Source organism: Pristis pectinata, chromosome 7 (assembly GCF_009764475.1).
Source record: "Pristis pectinata isolate sPriPec2 chromosome 7, sPriPec2.1.pri, whole genome shotgun sequence".
Lineage (NCBI taxonomy): Eukaryota > Metazoa > Chordata > Chondrichthyes > Rhinopristiformes > Pristidae > Pristis > Pristis pectinata.
In genome coordinates, this window is record NC_067411.1 from 27,131,250 (window position 1) to 27,148,783 (window position 17,534).

At 38.6% G+C, this 17,534-nt stretch overlaps 1 protein-coding gene across 4 annotated transcripts in view; it reads right to left on the bottom strand.

Moving 5' to 3' along the window:
* Positions 1-17,534, bottom strand: part of tnpo1 (transportin 1) — a 133,295-nt gene that overhangs the window by 58,539 nt on the left and 57,222 nt on the right. For all 4 annotated transcript variants that reach the window (XM_052019139.1, XM_052019137.1, XM_052019136.1 and 1 more), the window contains one exon: positions 15,897-16,003. In XM_052019139.1, the coding sequence (XP_051875099.1) occupies positions 15,897-16,003 (107 nt within the window). The remainder of the gene's footprint in view (positions 1-15,896; positions 16,004-17,534) is intronic.

Here is a 17,534-nt window from a genome sequence, read left to right on the forward strand (position 1 = left end):
TGCATTTTGTATATGGTGAAAGGCTTTGGGTAATAAAAAAAAAACAAGTCACTTGCCACAGGAAATTCCAGTCTCTTGTGGCCACAGTATTTACTTGGCCATTTTACTTAAATCTCTGATCAACGACGACACCAAAGATGATGACAGGGGATTCAGGAATACTGAAGCAATTGAATGTCATGGAAAATTGATTAGACTCTTGTTGGATATAGTCATTGCTGGACACTTGTATCGTTCAAATGTTAATTTCCACTTATCAACCCGTGCGTGAATGTTTTCTAAGTCGTATTTTATGCATGCATTGTCCAAGGAGCCCCAAACAAAAGTAAATATTTCATAATGATCAAACATTCTTTTGCTGACTTTATGACAGAGGGCATATAATTGATGAAGCAGCTGAAGACAGAAATAGGATAATGTGTAGGGAAACTCCTGCAATGTCATCCTCTGGAATACATTAATCTCCAACAATCAGATTTGTCTTTCTAAGACTCCAACCAGCAGGGCATTTTCCTCTTCTATTTCTAAACTACCTTGATGAACATACTGTGAAATCCTACCTTGATGTAAAGAGTGCCACTCTCACCACCTCTAGAATTCAGCATCTCTTCAAATGTTTGGACCAAAGCCTAAGTATCCCTGATAAAACCAAAACTGATTTGATTTGTCCTGGTTTTTGCAAACAAAATTCTTTCGGGCAATATTCCACATTGTCATATAGATACTGATGCTGTGACTATATTGAAACAATTTAGCCAGAAGCAGAGCTAATTCTGAATCACAGGTCTTCAGCACCAGCCTAAATGCTACCAGATCCCAAAGCCTTTGCTTTATCCTGCTACTAAATAGAGTAAATTGGTTATGAATTGTTCTTTCTGTTAGTGGTTATCTTGCAGCTCGAGAAGGTGGGGATGGTCAAATGAAATCACCCACACCACACTTAGTGAAATTGATTATAAAATACTTCATTCTTGCCTTTAACACTCAGCCACAGGAACATTAAGCACCTGACAGGTGAAGGGTGCCCTAACCGTCTGCCATCATTCTCAATTGAACACGGCAGAATTGCATTGTCTACATTCACTTACTGGCTAAAAAGATCACTTAGCTCTGCTTAATGCATTCACTGTTGACACTTTAGCAGGTATACTCCGTGTTGCAACTTTATTAGATTGGCATCGAGTATGCCTAATGCCACTCAGAATGTTCACTGTTCATGTTTGACCTGATCCCTAAGACTTCAGAAGTGCCAACTCGGAAGTTGAGGGCTTTCAGGGTCAGTCCTCACTAAGTGTACACACCATATCACCATCTCCAAGTGGAATATTCTGCCTGAGATAGAACCAAATTAAGGCTTGTGCAAAGGTGTCTTAAAGATGTAACTGAGGATGACCCAAAATGTCGACTGTCCATTTCCCTCCACAGATGCTGCCTGACCTGCCAACTTCCTCCAGCTTTTTGTGTTGCTCCAGATTCCAGCACCTGCAGTTCCTTATGCCTCCATATGGCTTGATTAGTCTGCAATTGCTCTCCCAATTTAAATATGCACCTAGGGGGTGATTTTGCAAGATCTATCTAATACAGTTTACTGGAACAACACGTCACAGAACCAACTAGGTAACAAGCCATTTTAGATGATGCTGTGTATTGTTGCAGGGTTATCAGTAATCTCACAGCAAATGAAAAGCCACGGCAAATTTCATTGATTTCATTAACACAAGAAAATAGGAGTAGACCACCTGGCCCTTCTCGCCTGTACCGCCATTCAATACAATTACGGCTGATCTACCCCAGGCTTCAATTCCTCTTCTGTGCCAGTTCCCCAGTTTGACTGTAACACCAAAGTTGGAAACTAGAGTCCTTAAATCAAAGCCAATTATCTATGTATAAGGAGGAGGCTTGTCAAGGTAGAATGGAAAATTCATGCAAAAGTTTTGTCAGAAGAATGGCAAACATTTAAAATATAAATAGTCTTTCAATTGTGAAATTAAAATACTGTAGAAACAGTCAATGGCTAAATAGAGGTTAAAGAATAATTAAAAGACTTACACAGCTGCTGATAGACCCAAGATTGAGAACATTTTGGAAACCAGCAAAATGTATTTAAAAATTCTTAGTGGGAACAAACAGAATATGAAAAACTAATGTTGAAGGTGACTGCAAGGGCCTCTGCAAAAGAAAATGGGCCCCAGAAGTAGGAGAAATTATATCAGCAAGTAAGGAATTGGATCAGATATTGAATATGTATTGCCACCTGCCTTCACAGAAGATGAAAACAAACAGAAAATCTGAGAAATCAAAAGGTTTCATAAAGCATGAGAAATGAAGTGATTAATATTATTAAAGACAAAATATTAGAGATATTAAACAGACAGAAAGCCAGCAAATCTCCTGGATCAGATGGTACAGATTCTAGGGTTCTTAGGTGTGGCTGCAGTGTTGATCTTCCAAAATTCTCTAGATTCTCAAATGATTATAGAATATTCAAACGATTGGAAATAGCAAATGTGATGCAATCATTTAAGAATTGAAAAAGAAAACTAGGAAACTACAGATGTGTTAGTCTGATCTCAGGTGTCAAAAGTATTAGAATCTAATGATGTGGTAAAAGGGCAATTATAATATAATATGAACCATTAGATCAGATAAGGGGAAAACAAATAGAGCATTAATAGATTATGAGATACTAAGGTACCAAATAAAACATTGTTACAATACTCATAGGATTCTGGATAATAGAATAGATATGGAAGTAGTGCAGCACAGATTTACTGGATTGGTTCTGAGACAAGAGGTTTGTCTTAGGATGGAATGTTTTAGGATAGGGCAAGCAGATAGTTTTCTGAAGACCTTATTGAAATGCAAGATTCAGAGAGTGACTTAAAGAGTAAGAATGCTGAGAGCATGTTAACTCTGGTTGGAACATCTTCAGCAAGCAGACAGTATGTCAAGTTAAGGATTTGGTTATTTAAGACTAAGAAACTGCTTCTGAGAGTTATAAACTCATTGGAGTTTTCTGACCCAGAAGATGGTGGATGTTCAGTCACTGATTATATTCATGGCTGAGAATGATAGATTTTGGAGACCTAGAAGACATAACCTTATTGAATTGAGGAGCAAGATCAAAAAGGCCTGATGACCTACTTCTCGTGCTCGGAATAAGGTGTGGAAAGAAACAAAAGAGGCAAGGATCAGCATCAAGCACACCCACGAAATGAGGAGTCACCAAGTGACACTATAAGAGAGGATAATGTCATGCTTAAGCAATACATGCAGCACACTTAGGCAAAGCCACGTAATTCCAGGACCAACACACAAAAGGTTCTATCAATTGTCACATTTGGTCATGAATGATGGTGGATAATTAAACATTGAATGGGAGGTGGAGGTTCCATGCACACTTCCAACCCTAATAATACCAAAAGTGAGCATGTCAGCCCAAAAGATGTGGTTGCAAAGTTCATAAACATTTTCTACCAAGAATACTGAAATTTGCCTCCAGGGCTGTCCACCAACAAAGATAATAGGCCTTAATCGCCTGTTTTTTTTGCACCAAAAGGCATTCGCTCCAAAACTAGTTGCACCTCTAGCCATAAACAGTTTTAGGCATCAAATCAACAACATAGAACACTGCCCTGGTATACACACAAATTCAGGAAACAAGAGTATAGCCAATTCATGCCCATCAGTTTATTCTCAAATTACCAACAAAATAATATCATGAAGAGGCAATTACTCAACAGTAACTTGATTGATGCCCACTATTTGTTCAGTCTGGATTACTTGGCTTTAAACCACATTCTCACCTTAGTCCAAATGTGATTCAAACAATCTCCCCTTTGACACTCAATGGCATTACACAATTCTCAGTATTTATTAACCAGAACTTCTACTGACTAGCCACACAAAATGCTTGGCTACTTCCAAAGCTAGCTGTATTGTGACAAATGACTCATCTCCCAACTCCCTGAAGTCTTTTCACTTGCCCTGTTGTGTGCAATTCCAAAAGCTTTGCACTGAACAATATTGATCTTCCAAAGTAGTTCATTGATTGTATCCACAACCTCAAATATTTATTCCCTCTCCCAGTAGAGCAATACGGATGCATAAGCCACCCAAGGATTGAGTTGATTTGAGGGGTGACAAAGGGTGATTGATGAGCGTAGGACAGCGTATGTTATCCACAAGTATTTTTAGTAAGGTATTTGACAAGGCCCTTCATGGTAGGCTGATCCAGAAGCTTAAGATCCCGGGATCCACAATGACTTGGTAGTTTGAATTCAGAATTGGCTTGCCCATAGAAGACACAGGGTAGACATGGAAGGGTGTTATTCTGACTGGAGGTCTTGACCTGTGATGTTCTGCAGAGATCGGTGCTAGGGCCTCTTTGTTTGTGATGTATATAAATGACTTGGATGAAAACATAGATGGGTGGGTTAGTAAGTTTGCAGACAACACAAAGATTGGTGGATATGCGGACAGTGTAGAGGGCTGTTAAAGGATACAGCAGAATATAGATCAGTTATAGATATTGTGTAGAAATGGCAGATTGAGTGTAAACTGAGCAAGCATAAGCTGTTGCACTTTGGGAGGTCAATTGCAAGGGGAAAGTATACAGTTAATGGCAGGACCCTTAACAGCACTGATGTACAGACAGACCTTGGGGTCCAAGTCCATAGCTCCCTGAAAGTAGCCACGTAAGTAGATAGGGTGGTAAACATGGCACATGGCATGCTTGCCTTTATTGGTCAGGGCATTGAGTATAAAGTCAGGAAGTCACGTTGCAACTATATAAAACTTTGGTTAGGATGCACTTGGAGTATTGTGTGCATTTCTGGTCACCCCATTACAGGAAGGATGTGGAGGCTTTGAAAAGGGTGCAGAAGAGGTTTACTAGGATGCTGCCTGGATTAGAAAGTATGAACTAATAAGAGGTTGGACAAACTTGGGTTGCTTTCTCTAAAGCATTGGCGGCTGATGGGAGACCTTAGAAGTTTAAAAGATTATGAGAGGCATAGATAGGGTAGACAATCAAAATTCTTTTTTCCAGGGTAGAAATATCAAGTACTAGTGAGCATGCATTTAAGGTGGGAGGTGGAAAAGTTTAAAGGAGTTATGCACAGCAAGTTTTTTTTTAAATTTACACGGAGTGGTAGGTGCCTGGAATGGGCTGCCAGAGGAGTGCTGGAACCAGATATGATAGTGGCGTTTAAGAGGCTGTTAGATAGACACATGAATATGTAGGGATACAATGTGGGTTGAAGGACCTGTTCCTGTGCTGTACTGTTCCATGTTCTCAGGTGCAACGCTCCAAGCCTTCTTCCTAAACCACTCAAATGCTTAGCAAGGCAAACACAGCAAAGAAACACCTCCATTGCCAAGCCACATCAGCCCAAAATTAATGTACACCATTGTCCCTTCACTGTTAATGGGTCAAATCCCCAAAACAACCAACCTAATAGCACTGTAGGAGTACCTGCAACAAACAGGCTGCAAGCTCAACTCACCACAGCTTTCTAAAGGGCAACTGGTGACAGGCAATAAAACCCCTCCTCCTCAGTAACACCCACGCTCCAATGAATAAAGCTGTCATAATGAAAGCCAAGTACCCAAGGATCATTCTGAATTGTTTAAATTTGCAGTCATTGGTAGAACAGTCAGTACTTGGGGATACATGATTAAAGCAGATAAAGCTGTTACAAGACTGAACAAACATGCTGTCAACAATAAACGAACCTAAGCAATATAGCTATAAAATTTCTGTTTCTGATCAGTGGTTTTAAGAAGCCAAGAAATGTGGTATTTAAAGACTTTTTGTTTAATATAACCCATGCACCATATTCTGTAAGTAGACTTTATCTCTCACCATTCATTTGTATAAACCTTTGTTACAATTAACTGCAATTTATTAACATCTTGATTAAGGTTGCTTTTAATTTTTTTCAGCACAAATATAAAGAAACCAGAAATTGAACACAACTATCTAATGTTGTGCAGTTATAAACACATGGTGAACAAATCATTTTGTTGTGCTGATAGCTCAGGATGGCATCTGAATAAATTAATCTTGGCAATTTATGCAGATAGGAAAAAACTTGATCACTAGACTCACCAAATCAATTGTGCCATTAATTTTTGATCTTTTAAAATAAAGCTCCAACATCTAAAACTCTTTTCTCGCAAATTCCTTGCAGATCATTATGAAAGGAATTCACAAATTGAACCTTAATTTACAAGATTATTTGGAATCCTAAGAATAATAATTATTTTCTTTAAATTGGTACATAACTGCTTTGCAATGTTAGAGATGGAAAGCTTTAAAAATGCAATTCTAATCCCCTTTCAACTGTATGAGACCTCAATAGCAAAAATGGCCTAGTCAGCAAAGAAGCTTTAAATCAACAATAAAAAGACTTAGTTTAAATCATTAACACAACAGCTATATTTGCAGCAAAACAAATTGACTATGCAGTTTTATGCTTTTTTTCCCTGGGGAAAAGAAAGTGCAGGAAACTCACTCTCATTGAAATGTCAAAGCTGTACAGCCACAATAGTCAAATGTTATACAAGTGAACAGCATTACTTATTAAAAGCAGCTGAACTCACCCAATTCAAATTAGTATCTTTTCATTCTTGTTACAGTTCCTGAACATTCAGCTGTCATAAATTTACCAATTTGGTGCTGGTAAATTCAGCTGGTACCATGTATAAAAACTGTTAATGCGATTTGTCTGCTACAATTGAACTGGAAAACTGCATCTAGAACTATTTGATTACTTCTGACAATCTAAAATTTTCTTAACAGTAGTAGTACCACCTCAGTATCAGATACCTAATGCAATGCATTTTTCAGTGTTACAAATTGATTTAATAGTCTTTATTAACTGGAATGCATCTTAGTTCTGTTAGCAAAACAGGATTAAATGTCAACCAGTTTAACATTTCAGATCTCCAAAAGGGTTCTGGCACCGTACAAACCCAACAATGCTATAAAGCATCATTGATCATGCACTTAAAAAAGAAATATGCTCGCACAACAAACACAGGTAAAGTTACTAATGATTATGCCCGAGGTGGAGTTCACCAACTGTAGCTCCAGAAACATGACAAAGTACATTCAACTCAAAATTATTCCTTTAAAGCGGTATGTGACACATTTAGATCAAGCTCATATCCTCTAAATGGTAGTTCCAGCTTCAACTGTCTTCAGCACCAAGAATGGATATCATCCTCTTTCAACAAATAAAATGCTTTACTACAGCTTTCAGTCAGACTTTAGCTGTCCAGGGACAAAAGAAGAAACAATTCAGCAGCAAAGCACCAAGTGTTCTACTTATCCCTAGCAGACAGAACTGAGCAATAAAATGTTAGGTTTGAAACCATAAACTCTAGCAGGAGGGTAGGAAACTTGCCCCCTAGATATGCTCCGCCATTCAAGGTGGATCTGATTGTAACTTCAGTTCCACATTCCCACCTACCCCCAATAGCCTTTCACCCCCTTGATGAAGTACTTATTTACCTCTGTCTTATAAATATTCAAAGACACAACTTCCACCAACGTTTGAGTAATAGTTTCAATGACTCAACCCTTACAAATAAATTTCACCTCATCTGTTTCAATTCTGTTACTCTTTTTTTTAAAAACAGTGACATGTTGTTCTACATTCTCCAACAAGAAGCAGTTTTTCTATACCTACCCCACCAAGTCCCCTCAGGACCCGCTATGTTTCAATTAAGTCACCTTTCACTCTTCTACACTGCAGCCTGTCCAACCTTTCCTGTCACGAACCAGCAACAAAAGAAACACACTGAGCATGATTCAGTGTTAAAAACTATTTTATTAATTACTACTTATGATAATATGTAAAATAAAAGTAAAAATGTTAGTATGTTAGAATTCAAAAATGTTAAACCTCGAACGTTAACCCCAAAACTAAACTCGTCGTGTGTGTGTGTGTGACAAAGTCCCAAACTCCAAGTTCCGGAATGGTTCTTAAAGTTCAGTTCCGCAAGCCATAAGGTGAAACATGAGCAAGGGCTTCTTCAACAACCACCATTGTCAGAAGACGTAGATGTAGAGAACATAGAGAGAGTAAATACGAAATCCAAATGTTCCACGATGGAACCCAAACGACACTTCAGGGTTTACTCGGTAGTGACTTCCTCACTCCAAAAAGCATCCGAATCGTGGTCGTCCACACAAATACCTGTTTCCTTCTACAGGTCAGCAATAAAGTGAACTCCACCGGATTACTTCCAACTTCCATACATGGATTTCAGTAGCAAACACAGTTATTGTTTCTCATCCATCGATAGAGAAAACAAGCAGGCTGGTGTCTCTCTCCCTTCTCTCTCTTCTTCTTCTCCTTCTGACTTCTTCAACAACGTCATTACATCCTTTATCTTCTATTGACGTAAGCACGCCCCACACACACACACTCTCTATCTTAAAGGGACTTTCACTGAGTCCGTAACACCTCCCACCTAAAAAAAAATTTTTCCCAAGAAAAATTTAACCGCGCATACAGTTAGTAATGTTAATAATTATCATGCTACACAACTACAGACTATCAGATTAGTACAGATACATGTTTCCCATTTAACATCGGGAAAGACAATCAGCAATCACATTATCTTTGCCTTTAATGTGAGTTATCATGAGATCAAACTCTTGCAAAATTAAACTCCAGTTTAACAGCCTTCTGTTCTTGTTTTTGACTCGGCTCAGAAACACCAATGGGTTATGATCTGTATATACAGTCAATGGTTTCTGAGCAGTGCAAACATAGACACTGAAATGTTGCAAGGCTAAAACAAGTGACAGTAATTCTTTCTCTATGGTGGAATAATTCTTTTGATGCTCATTAAATTTCTTTGAAAAGTAAGCTACCGGATGGTCAATATCATCAAGGTCACCCTTCTGCAACAACACAGCTCCTGCAGCTTCATCACTGGCATCTACTGCTAATGAAAATGGCTTTTCAAAGTCAGGTGTTTTGAGCACAGGATGGTAGCATAAAATGGCTTTCAGCTTCTCAAATGCTTCTTGACAAGAATCTGTCCAAACAAACTTTACTCCCTTCTTCAGAAGATTAGTTAGGGGAAGAGCAATATCAGCAAAATTTTTACAAAATTTTCGATAATATCCAACCATTCCCAAAAATCTTCTAACAGTCCTCGTACCTGTGGGAATAGGGAACTCAGATATTGCTTGAACTTTTGCCTGAACAGGAGCTTGCTTGCCTTGACCTACAACACAACCAAGATACGTCACAGTGGCATGGCCAAATTCACTTTTAGCCAAGTTAACTGTAAGGTTAGCCTTGGAAAGTCTTTCAAACAACCTTTCTAACGCAGAGATGTGATCTTCCCAAGTATCATTCCCAGTCACTAAGTCGTCAATGTAGGCATCTGTATGTTTTAACCCATGAATCACTGAATTAATCATTCTTTGAAATGTTGCTGGAGCATTTTTCATTCCAAATGGCAAAACATTGTATTCATACAATCCAGAAGGGGTTACAAAGGCTGAAATATCCCTTCCTCTATCTGTTAATGGAACACACCAGTACCCTTCTAATAGGTCAATCTTTGTAAGAAATTTTGCCTTTCCCACTCTATCTATGCAATCATCCACCCTAGGAATAGGGTAAGCATCTAACTTTGTTACAGCATTCACCTTCCTGTAATCTGTGCAAAATCTAACAGTTCCGTCAGGTCTAGGTACAATAACACAGGGCGAACTCCAATTTGAAGTTGAATGTCTAATATCATTTTCCAACATGTACTTTAGTTCCTGATCAACAAGTTTACTTTTTTCCACATTCATTCGATATGGCTGTTGTTTGATTGGTTTTGCATCCCCAACATCAACATCATGGGTAATTATCGATGTTCTGTTTGGAACATCTGGGAACAGATTTTTAAATTTTAAAATTAATTCTCTCATCTGTTGTTTTTGTGAAACTTGTAAATGGTCCAACTTCATTTCAAGGTTCTCCATGATATTTTGGTTTTTTAGTTTCGATGGAACAATATTTGGTCTAAATTGGCCTTCCTCAACATCAACATCAGGCATTCTAGAAACAACCTTTACATCATCCACCAAGGCCACAACTGAATCCCTCTCATAATAAGGTTTTAGCATGTTTACATGATAGACTTGTGTTTTCTTGTGTCTATCTGGTGTTTTGATTATATATGTTAGATCAGTCACTCGAGATTCAATAACATAGGGTCCAAAAAAACGAGATTGCAAGGGATTATTTTGGCTAGGGAAAAATACCAACACCTTTTGCCCCACTGCAAATGTCCTAGGCCGAGCACGTCTATCAAAATATGTCTTCATTCTTATCTGGCTAGTTTTCAAAGCAATACGTCTTCAGCATATTTTTGAGAGTAGAATGAAATCTCTCCAGAGCTCCTTGAGATTCTGGGTGATATGCAGATGATACAATCTGCTTTGCTCCCAGCTCATAGACTAGTTGTTGAAAAATTTTTGACATAAAATTACTACCTTGATCAGATTAGATTTCTTTTGGCAAACCGAACAAGGTAAAAAATTTTAAAAGAGCATTTGACACCGTCTTGGCCTTAATATTTCTAAGGGGTATTGCCTCTGGAAATCTAGAAGTGGCACACATAATGGTTAACAAATACTGATTTCCAGTCTTAGACTTTGGTAAGGGGCCAACACAGTCCACAATCACCTTCGAAAAGGGTTCACCAAAAGCAGGAATTGGCTTCAAAGGACCCACAGGGGGTTTTTGATTTGGTTTACCTACCATCTGACATGTGTGGCAGGTTCGACAAAACATCACCACATCTTTTCTCAAACCAGGCCAATAGAATTGTTTCAAGATCTTCCCTACAGTTTTATTCACCCCAAAATGACCACCCAAAGGCATACTGTGGGCCAGGTTTAAAATCTCATCCCTATAAACTTTTGGAACAACAACCTGATGAATAACTTCCCATTCCTCAGTAACAGGAACATGAGGAGGTCTCCATTTCCTCATTAACACTCCATTTTTGACATAATATCCAATTGGCACTTTTTCAATCTCCTCACATGAGAGTGCTTTTTCTTTCAATTCTGTCAACTCAGGGTCCTTTGTCTGTTCCACCATAAAATCCTTCCTCGACAAAGACAAATCTTTAAATTCAGGCTCACTATAAGGATGTTGATCCTCCAGTGAAGACAGAAAAGTCTCAGATAAGGCATCATAATTTTCTTCCTGTTTAGGACTGTCACAAGGAACCACATCAGACTGCATCGGACTGTCGGTCTTGGCTAATTCTTTAGCTCTAGCTCGAGTCACAGCACATGATGGGTAAACATCTGGATCATTCTCAGACTCATCAATCCTTGGTTTGGTTGTTAACCGTACCACAGGAACAGTTTCTCCATCTGCAAGGTCATTTCCCAATAACAAAGAAACTCCTTCCACTGGCAACCTAGGTCTTATCCCTATCTCGACTGGTCCTTCTATGAACTTTGACTTTAAAATCATCCTGTGTAAAGGGACAGACATGGTGTCATCTGTAACGCCTCGCACTAGATTTACCTCACCAGTGTCACTTTCTTCTCCAAAATTTAAAACACTGTCCAGCAAGAGAGATTGACTAGCCCCAGTATCTCTAAGAATTTTCACTGGCACCTGGGGTGACTCATCATTCAGTGAAACAAAACCCTCTGATACATAAGAACGGAATTCCTTTCTCACCTCCTCCAACTTTTCCGCTGTTACCTCTTGCAAGGACTGATCTTTAACAGCATCTCCTAAACCTTTTCGATTTTTAATTGCCTGAAAGCAAGCATTGGGCACAGCTTCCTTCCTTTTCTTCAAAAGGGCACAATTAGATATCACATGGCCAGGTTTCTTACAGTAATAACAAGTACGCTCAACAGGTTTCTCCAGCCCTGGCTTCTTTTCATCTTTCCCTTTTTGATTACCTCCCAATTTAATCTCCGGTTTACCTGGATTGTCTTTGTAACTCTTTTGAAAGGTTTTAGGTTGTCCCCATTTGGACTTATGGGTTAAAGCATAATCATCTGCCAACCTAGCAGTTTCTTGTAAAGTTTCCACTGCCTTTTCATTTAAATATGTTGTTAATTCAGCTGGAACACATCTTTTAAAGTCTTCCACTAGTATCAATTTTTTCAATTTATCAAAATCCCCATCTACATTTTTAGCCATGTACCATCGTTCAAAACATATTCTCTTTCCATTGGCAAATTCCATATAAGTCTGATCTGCAGATTTCCTCAAGTCTCTAAATTTTTGTCTATAAGCTTCAGGTACCAATTCATAGGCCTTCAATATAGCTTGTTTTACCTTGGTATAATCAGCTGCATCCTCAGCAGACAAAGCAGAATAAGCTTTTTGAGCTTTACCTTTAATCACACTCTGTACCATAAGAGCCCATCCTTTCTTTGGCCAGTTTGAACTCACAGCAACCTTTTCAAAATGTTGGAAATACTGATCAACCTGATCTTCCTCAAAAGGAGGGACTAATCGAACCTCCCTGCTGGCTGAAAAACCATCATCAGAATCAGATTCAGAACTCTTTCGCTTTATTTGTAACTCATGCTGCCTCTTTTTCTCCTCGTTATCCAGCTCCATCCTCCTCAATTCCATCTGCTTCATTGCTAGATCAGCCTCTATCTTCATCCGAGTTAGCTCTCGTTCCCGTTCAGCCTCTAACTTCATCTGAGTTATCTTTTGTTCGGCCTCTAATTTCTCTCGTTCGGCCTCTATCTTTAACTGGGTTTGCTCTCGTTCAGCCTCTAATCTCTTTTGCCCCAACTCCACCTTCAGTCGTGTTTGTTCTAACTCCATCTTTGCTATCTGCACCTGTCTAACAGGTCTCTCTGACTCACCCCCAGAAAACTCTTCTAACTGTTCTAATTCTTCCTCCTCCAGATCCTCCAACTCCACTGGTTGAAAAGTCACATCAGAAATTACTGGTTTACTCTCAGGAAACTCAACTACCTCATTCAACTCAAACACTTCCTTCTCCAAATAATAGTCAACTATCATTCTATGAATAACTGCTTTTCTCATAGACTGCTTTACTTCTGTAAGGTTTAGCTTTGTAGCAATCTTTATCAAATCATCCTTTTTCACCCTCTCCAATCCCTGTAGGGTTGGTGACTCCAAAAATGCCTTAATATCCATTGCTGCTGGTTTCCACACACACAAGCCAATTAAAAAGAATTTATCAGACCTCCCTTAAAAATCTTTGGATTGAATCCTGAACAAATCTCGTCAATCTGGGGAACGATCCCAGACGACACTCATTAATCTTTGGATTGGATCCCGGACAAGCCCCCAATTTTGTCACGAACCAGCAACAAAAACACACTGAGCATGATTCAGTGTTAAAAACTATTTTATTAATTACTACTTATGATAATATGTAAAATAAAAGTAAAAATGTTAGTATGTTAGAATTCAAAAATGTTAAACCTCGAACGTTAACCCCAAAACTAAACTCTTCGTGTGTGTGTGTGACAAAGTCCCAAACTCCAAGTTCCGGAATGGTTCTTAAAGTTCAGTTCCGCAAGCCATAAGGTGAAACATGAGCAAGGGCTTCTTCAACAACCACCGTTGTCAGAAGATAAGACGTAGATGTAGAGAACATAGAGAGAGTAAATACGAAATCCAAATGTTCCACGATGGAACCCAAACGACACTTCAGGGTTTACTCGGTAGTGACTTCCTCACCCCAAAAAGCATCCGAATCGTGGTCGTCCACACAAATACCTGTTTCCTTCTACAGGTCAGCAATAAAGTGAACTCCACCGGATTACTTTCAACTTCCATACATGGATTTCAGTAGCAAACACAGTTATTGTTTCTCATCCATCGATAGAGAAAACAAGCAGGCTGGTGTCTCTCTCTTCTTCTTCTTCTGACTTCTTCAACAACGTCATTACGTCCTTTATCTTCTATTGACGTAAGCACGCCCCACACACACACACTCTCTATCTTAAAGGGACTTTCACTGAGTCCGTAACATTCCTCATAGGACAACACATCCATTCCAAATATCAGAGCTCTTCAATCTTCCACCGCTTCTTGAGTGAACACAACAGCAGGTTCCAGAGGAAGCATAGTGGTATACAATAACTGGAAGACTTATTTTACTCATTTTTGCACAATAATGATTTGGTTAGATGAAAAAGAAAAACTGGAGAATACTTAAGAAATCATAACATGTTCAAAAGCCAGTATTTTTTTCTGGAAGGGAGAGAGATCAAGCCATGTTCTTTCAAGCCATCACATACCCCTCAAGATAGGGTTCAGCTGGCAAAATGGTTCTTCAATGATACGTGATCTTAACTTTAGTTCTTGACCTGTCTGCTCAAATGCCTCATGTTTTTCCTGCCCCTTAGACATACCTCAAGTCCACCTGTGCAGTATGCATCTGAATGGATGGTACGAAAGATACATTAAGCAACCTCACCCATGCCACCAGAATGTCTGCCTTCTATGTAATGGTTCTGGTGATATGAAAACCATTACATTGATGCTCATTAGCTATAATACGTTTTTGGAATTTATGATAACTGAACAGTTGGTCTTGCAATCAATAAAACAATTTTGTTGCAGAAATTGATTGCATTGTGGAATGGGGGAAAATGCTGTCATGGATCTAATTGATGATCATCTATAACATGGAAAGTGGCCCTACATCACAGAATGCATTACTAACAATAGCAATTGATGCACAAGAGCAAGCAAGTGTCTCAGTGTAAATATTAACATTAGCAGCCATAGATTATCCTGCAATGTGGAAGTTCCTTTAGACACTAACAATAGTCATTTTGAATGAAGTAGACTCCCAAGTAGAGAGTGAGCAAATGGCAAAACTTTTGTTTGGCCTCACCAGTAAACCATGATTTCTGTAAATAGCGCTTGGGTGGAGTCAGATGCAAGTAACTAATTTTCACCAAATTCTTCACAATCCACTGAAGAACAAAAATAGAGGGAATCCATAAAGATAGTCACTTATCTATTAAATGTTGTAGTCAAATAAAGAGAAAGTTTCAAAAGCAGAATACCAAATATCTAATTACAAAGCAAGAATTTGAGGAAAACCCCAAGAAGATTCAATTTATTAAGAGTCATACAGGCATCTAAAAAGGTACTATGAAATACTACTCGACACATATTCCCAACTTTCAGAAGCAGATTAGCAAAATTTACACATCAGCAATGGATGTTTTCACCAATACATGGAGACACTAAGAAATTAAACAGTTTACATCAGTTTAAATGTAGTTTATGCACAGTCAACTGGATTTGGGTGGACACTTCAAGCAAGTCATCTTCATAACATTATATATGAACACCATACTACATTTCAATATAATTTATATTCCTTCTTACTTACAAATTGCCCAACATTGGCAGATCAGGGAGTAAACACAAGGCATTATTTTTCAGGTTGGACTTTGCACAATGCTAATCCTATTGTGTTAATGTGATTGGCTATTATATTTGGATTGGGAAAATTCCATCCAGAATTATTTAATTCAGACAGACCAAAATTTTCATAACAGAAGTAGTACCTTTACAGCTTTCGTTAAGTCAATGTTCTAGGCACATGCTGAACCACCTCAGTATCAGATATCCACTGCAATATATTTCTCAATGTTACAAATTGATTGGAATGGAATTGAATTTTATTTCTCAGAAAAATTTTAAACTGATGGTGCTTACTCAGTATTTCGAGATTGCAACAAACTTTTGTCACATTACAAAAATATTTAGGTTACCAAAGATCTACCACCCCCAGCCAAGCACAAATTTTTCAGTCAAGTATTGGCTTGGTATGCAACTACACTAAAACTCTGAAATTACTGAACTCTGAACAACAAAACTTACTTCACACGTATTGTAATCTTCCGAGTCCAAAAGCGCACACAACTTGGGCAAGAGATCTGGCCAATTTTGTAGCTCACCCTTTGAGGCTATAGTTGTAATTAGGATTCCTGTTTCAAGAGAAGATTAGTAACAACATTTCTAAATGAAGCTTCATCAACTGAAAAACAAGATGACAAATGTGTGATTCCTCCAGTATAACTGTGCTTATGCAAAACATTGGATAAAATTAAATATACAATCAGATGAATTTATCTTAAGCCATGTACAATTGGTCAACTTCTCATTTATAATTCACATCTTATCCATTCTGCAAAATCCACGACTCGTACCACTTAAAATATACTTTCCCCGACCTCTCAGTAGCACTGGGAAGAGATACATACACACAAATTCAAACCCAGGAGGGTGGATAAGGATGCAGAGAGAAAGAAGAATGAGGTGTGTTTGTCTGTACATCTCTCTCTACACCTTCTGGAGAGAGTCTGTGAGTGAGACTGAGCACAGAGACCTGATGCTGTGGAATCCACAACTTCTGCAAAATCATGACTTACATTACATCTTATGTGTCAACTATAAAAGCATGGCTGAGTATGGGCAAATCAAAATGGCAACAACACGAGGTGAACCCCGAGGTCACCGCTCCCATATTCTAGCTGTACTGGGCGGCTGAAGTTGCAAATGCAGCCGATCCCTTGAGGGCTGATGTAATGCATCAGTAGTAAACAAAGTATATAGTACAATGGCAGAGGTCAACTAATTTTCCAGTAAGCTATTAAAGTCTTGTGACTGCATCTTAGGATCATGGGGTCTAGAATAGGATATGTTGCTTCTTGAGCTCATTCCACCACACAATATCATAACTGATCTAAATTCCAAATTCACATGCATGCCTCTTCCTCATAATTGTTAAGATTTGTTAAACACAAGTATTATCACTTAGATTTAAAATTACCGAATGAGCAATCATTTCAGGCAAATATTCAATCACATTCCTAATTTGAGCCTTGTGGGCAAGTGGGGAACTGGTCAGGCTTGATCTCATTTGATACATTATTTGGATGTGTGATAACTGTATGTCTGAAAAATTTCGAAGCCCTTCTACAAACTGGCAAGAGTTGGTGGGATTGAATGGAGATTAATCATCAAAGAGCCAAAGAACTGTATTATTGGCTTTATGATAGAGAGCAAATGATCAATGAGCAACTCTAATGGCCAATGACATTTCCCCAAGGCACAGTTAGAGCAATGTCCTGGGGTTGCCATGACTTGGCACCAAGACTATGTGTCTTCCTTTTATTTAGATAGAATTCTAGACATTAGAATTAAGTGGAAAACTTCCTGTGAGCTGAATTTTTCCACAAGCCTCATTGTATTTGGGCAGATACTGCTCCTTTGTGCTCACACAGGTATGCATCATTCCATGTGCATGACCTCTTGTGCCCAAGGCCTACATTGACGCTGTGATCACATCTGGCGCCATGTGATTTACAGAATTTAATTCAGCTCACCATACTGTGACAACACCCTTGAAGAACGACTTCACTGGTCTCTCTCCTCTACTCTTTCCCCTCAGTCCTGAATCTCTTTCCAGTTCAAACATTTTTTCTAATTCCCCTTTGAAAATTTACACTAGTTCTA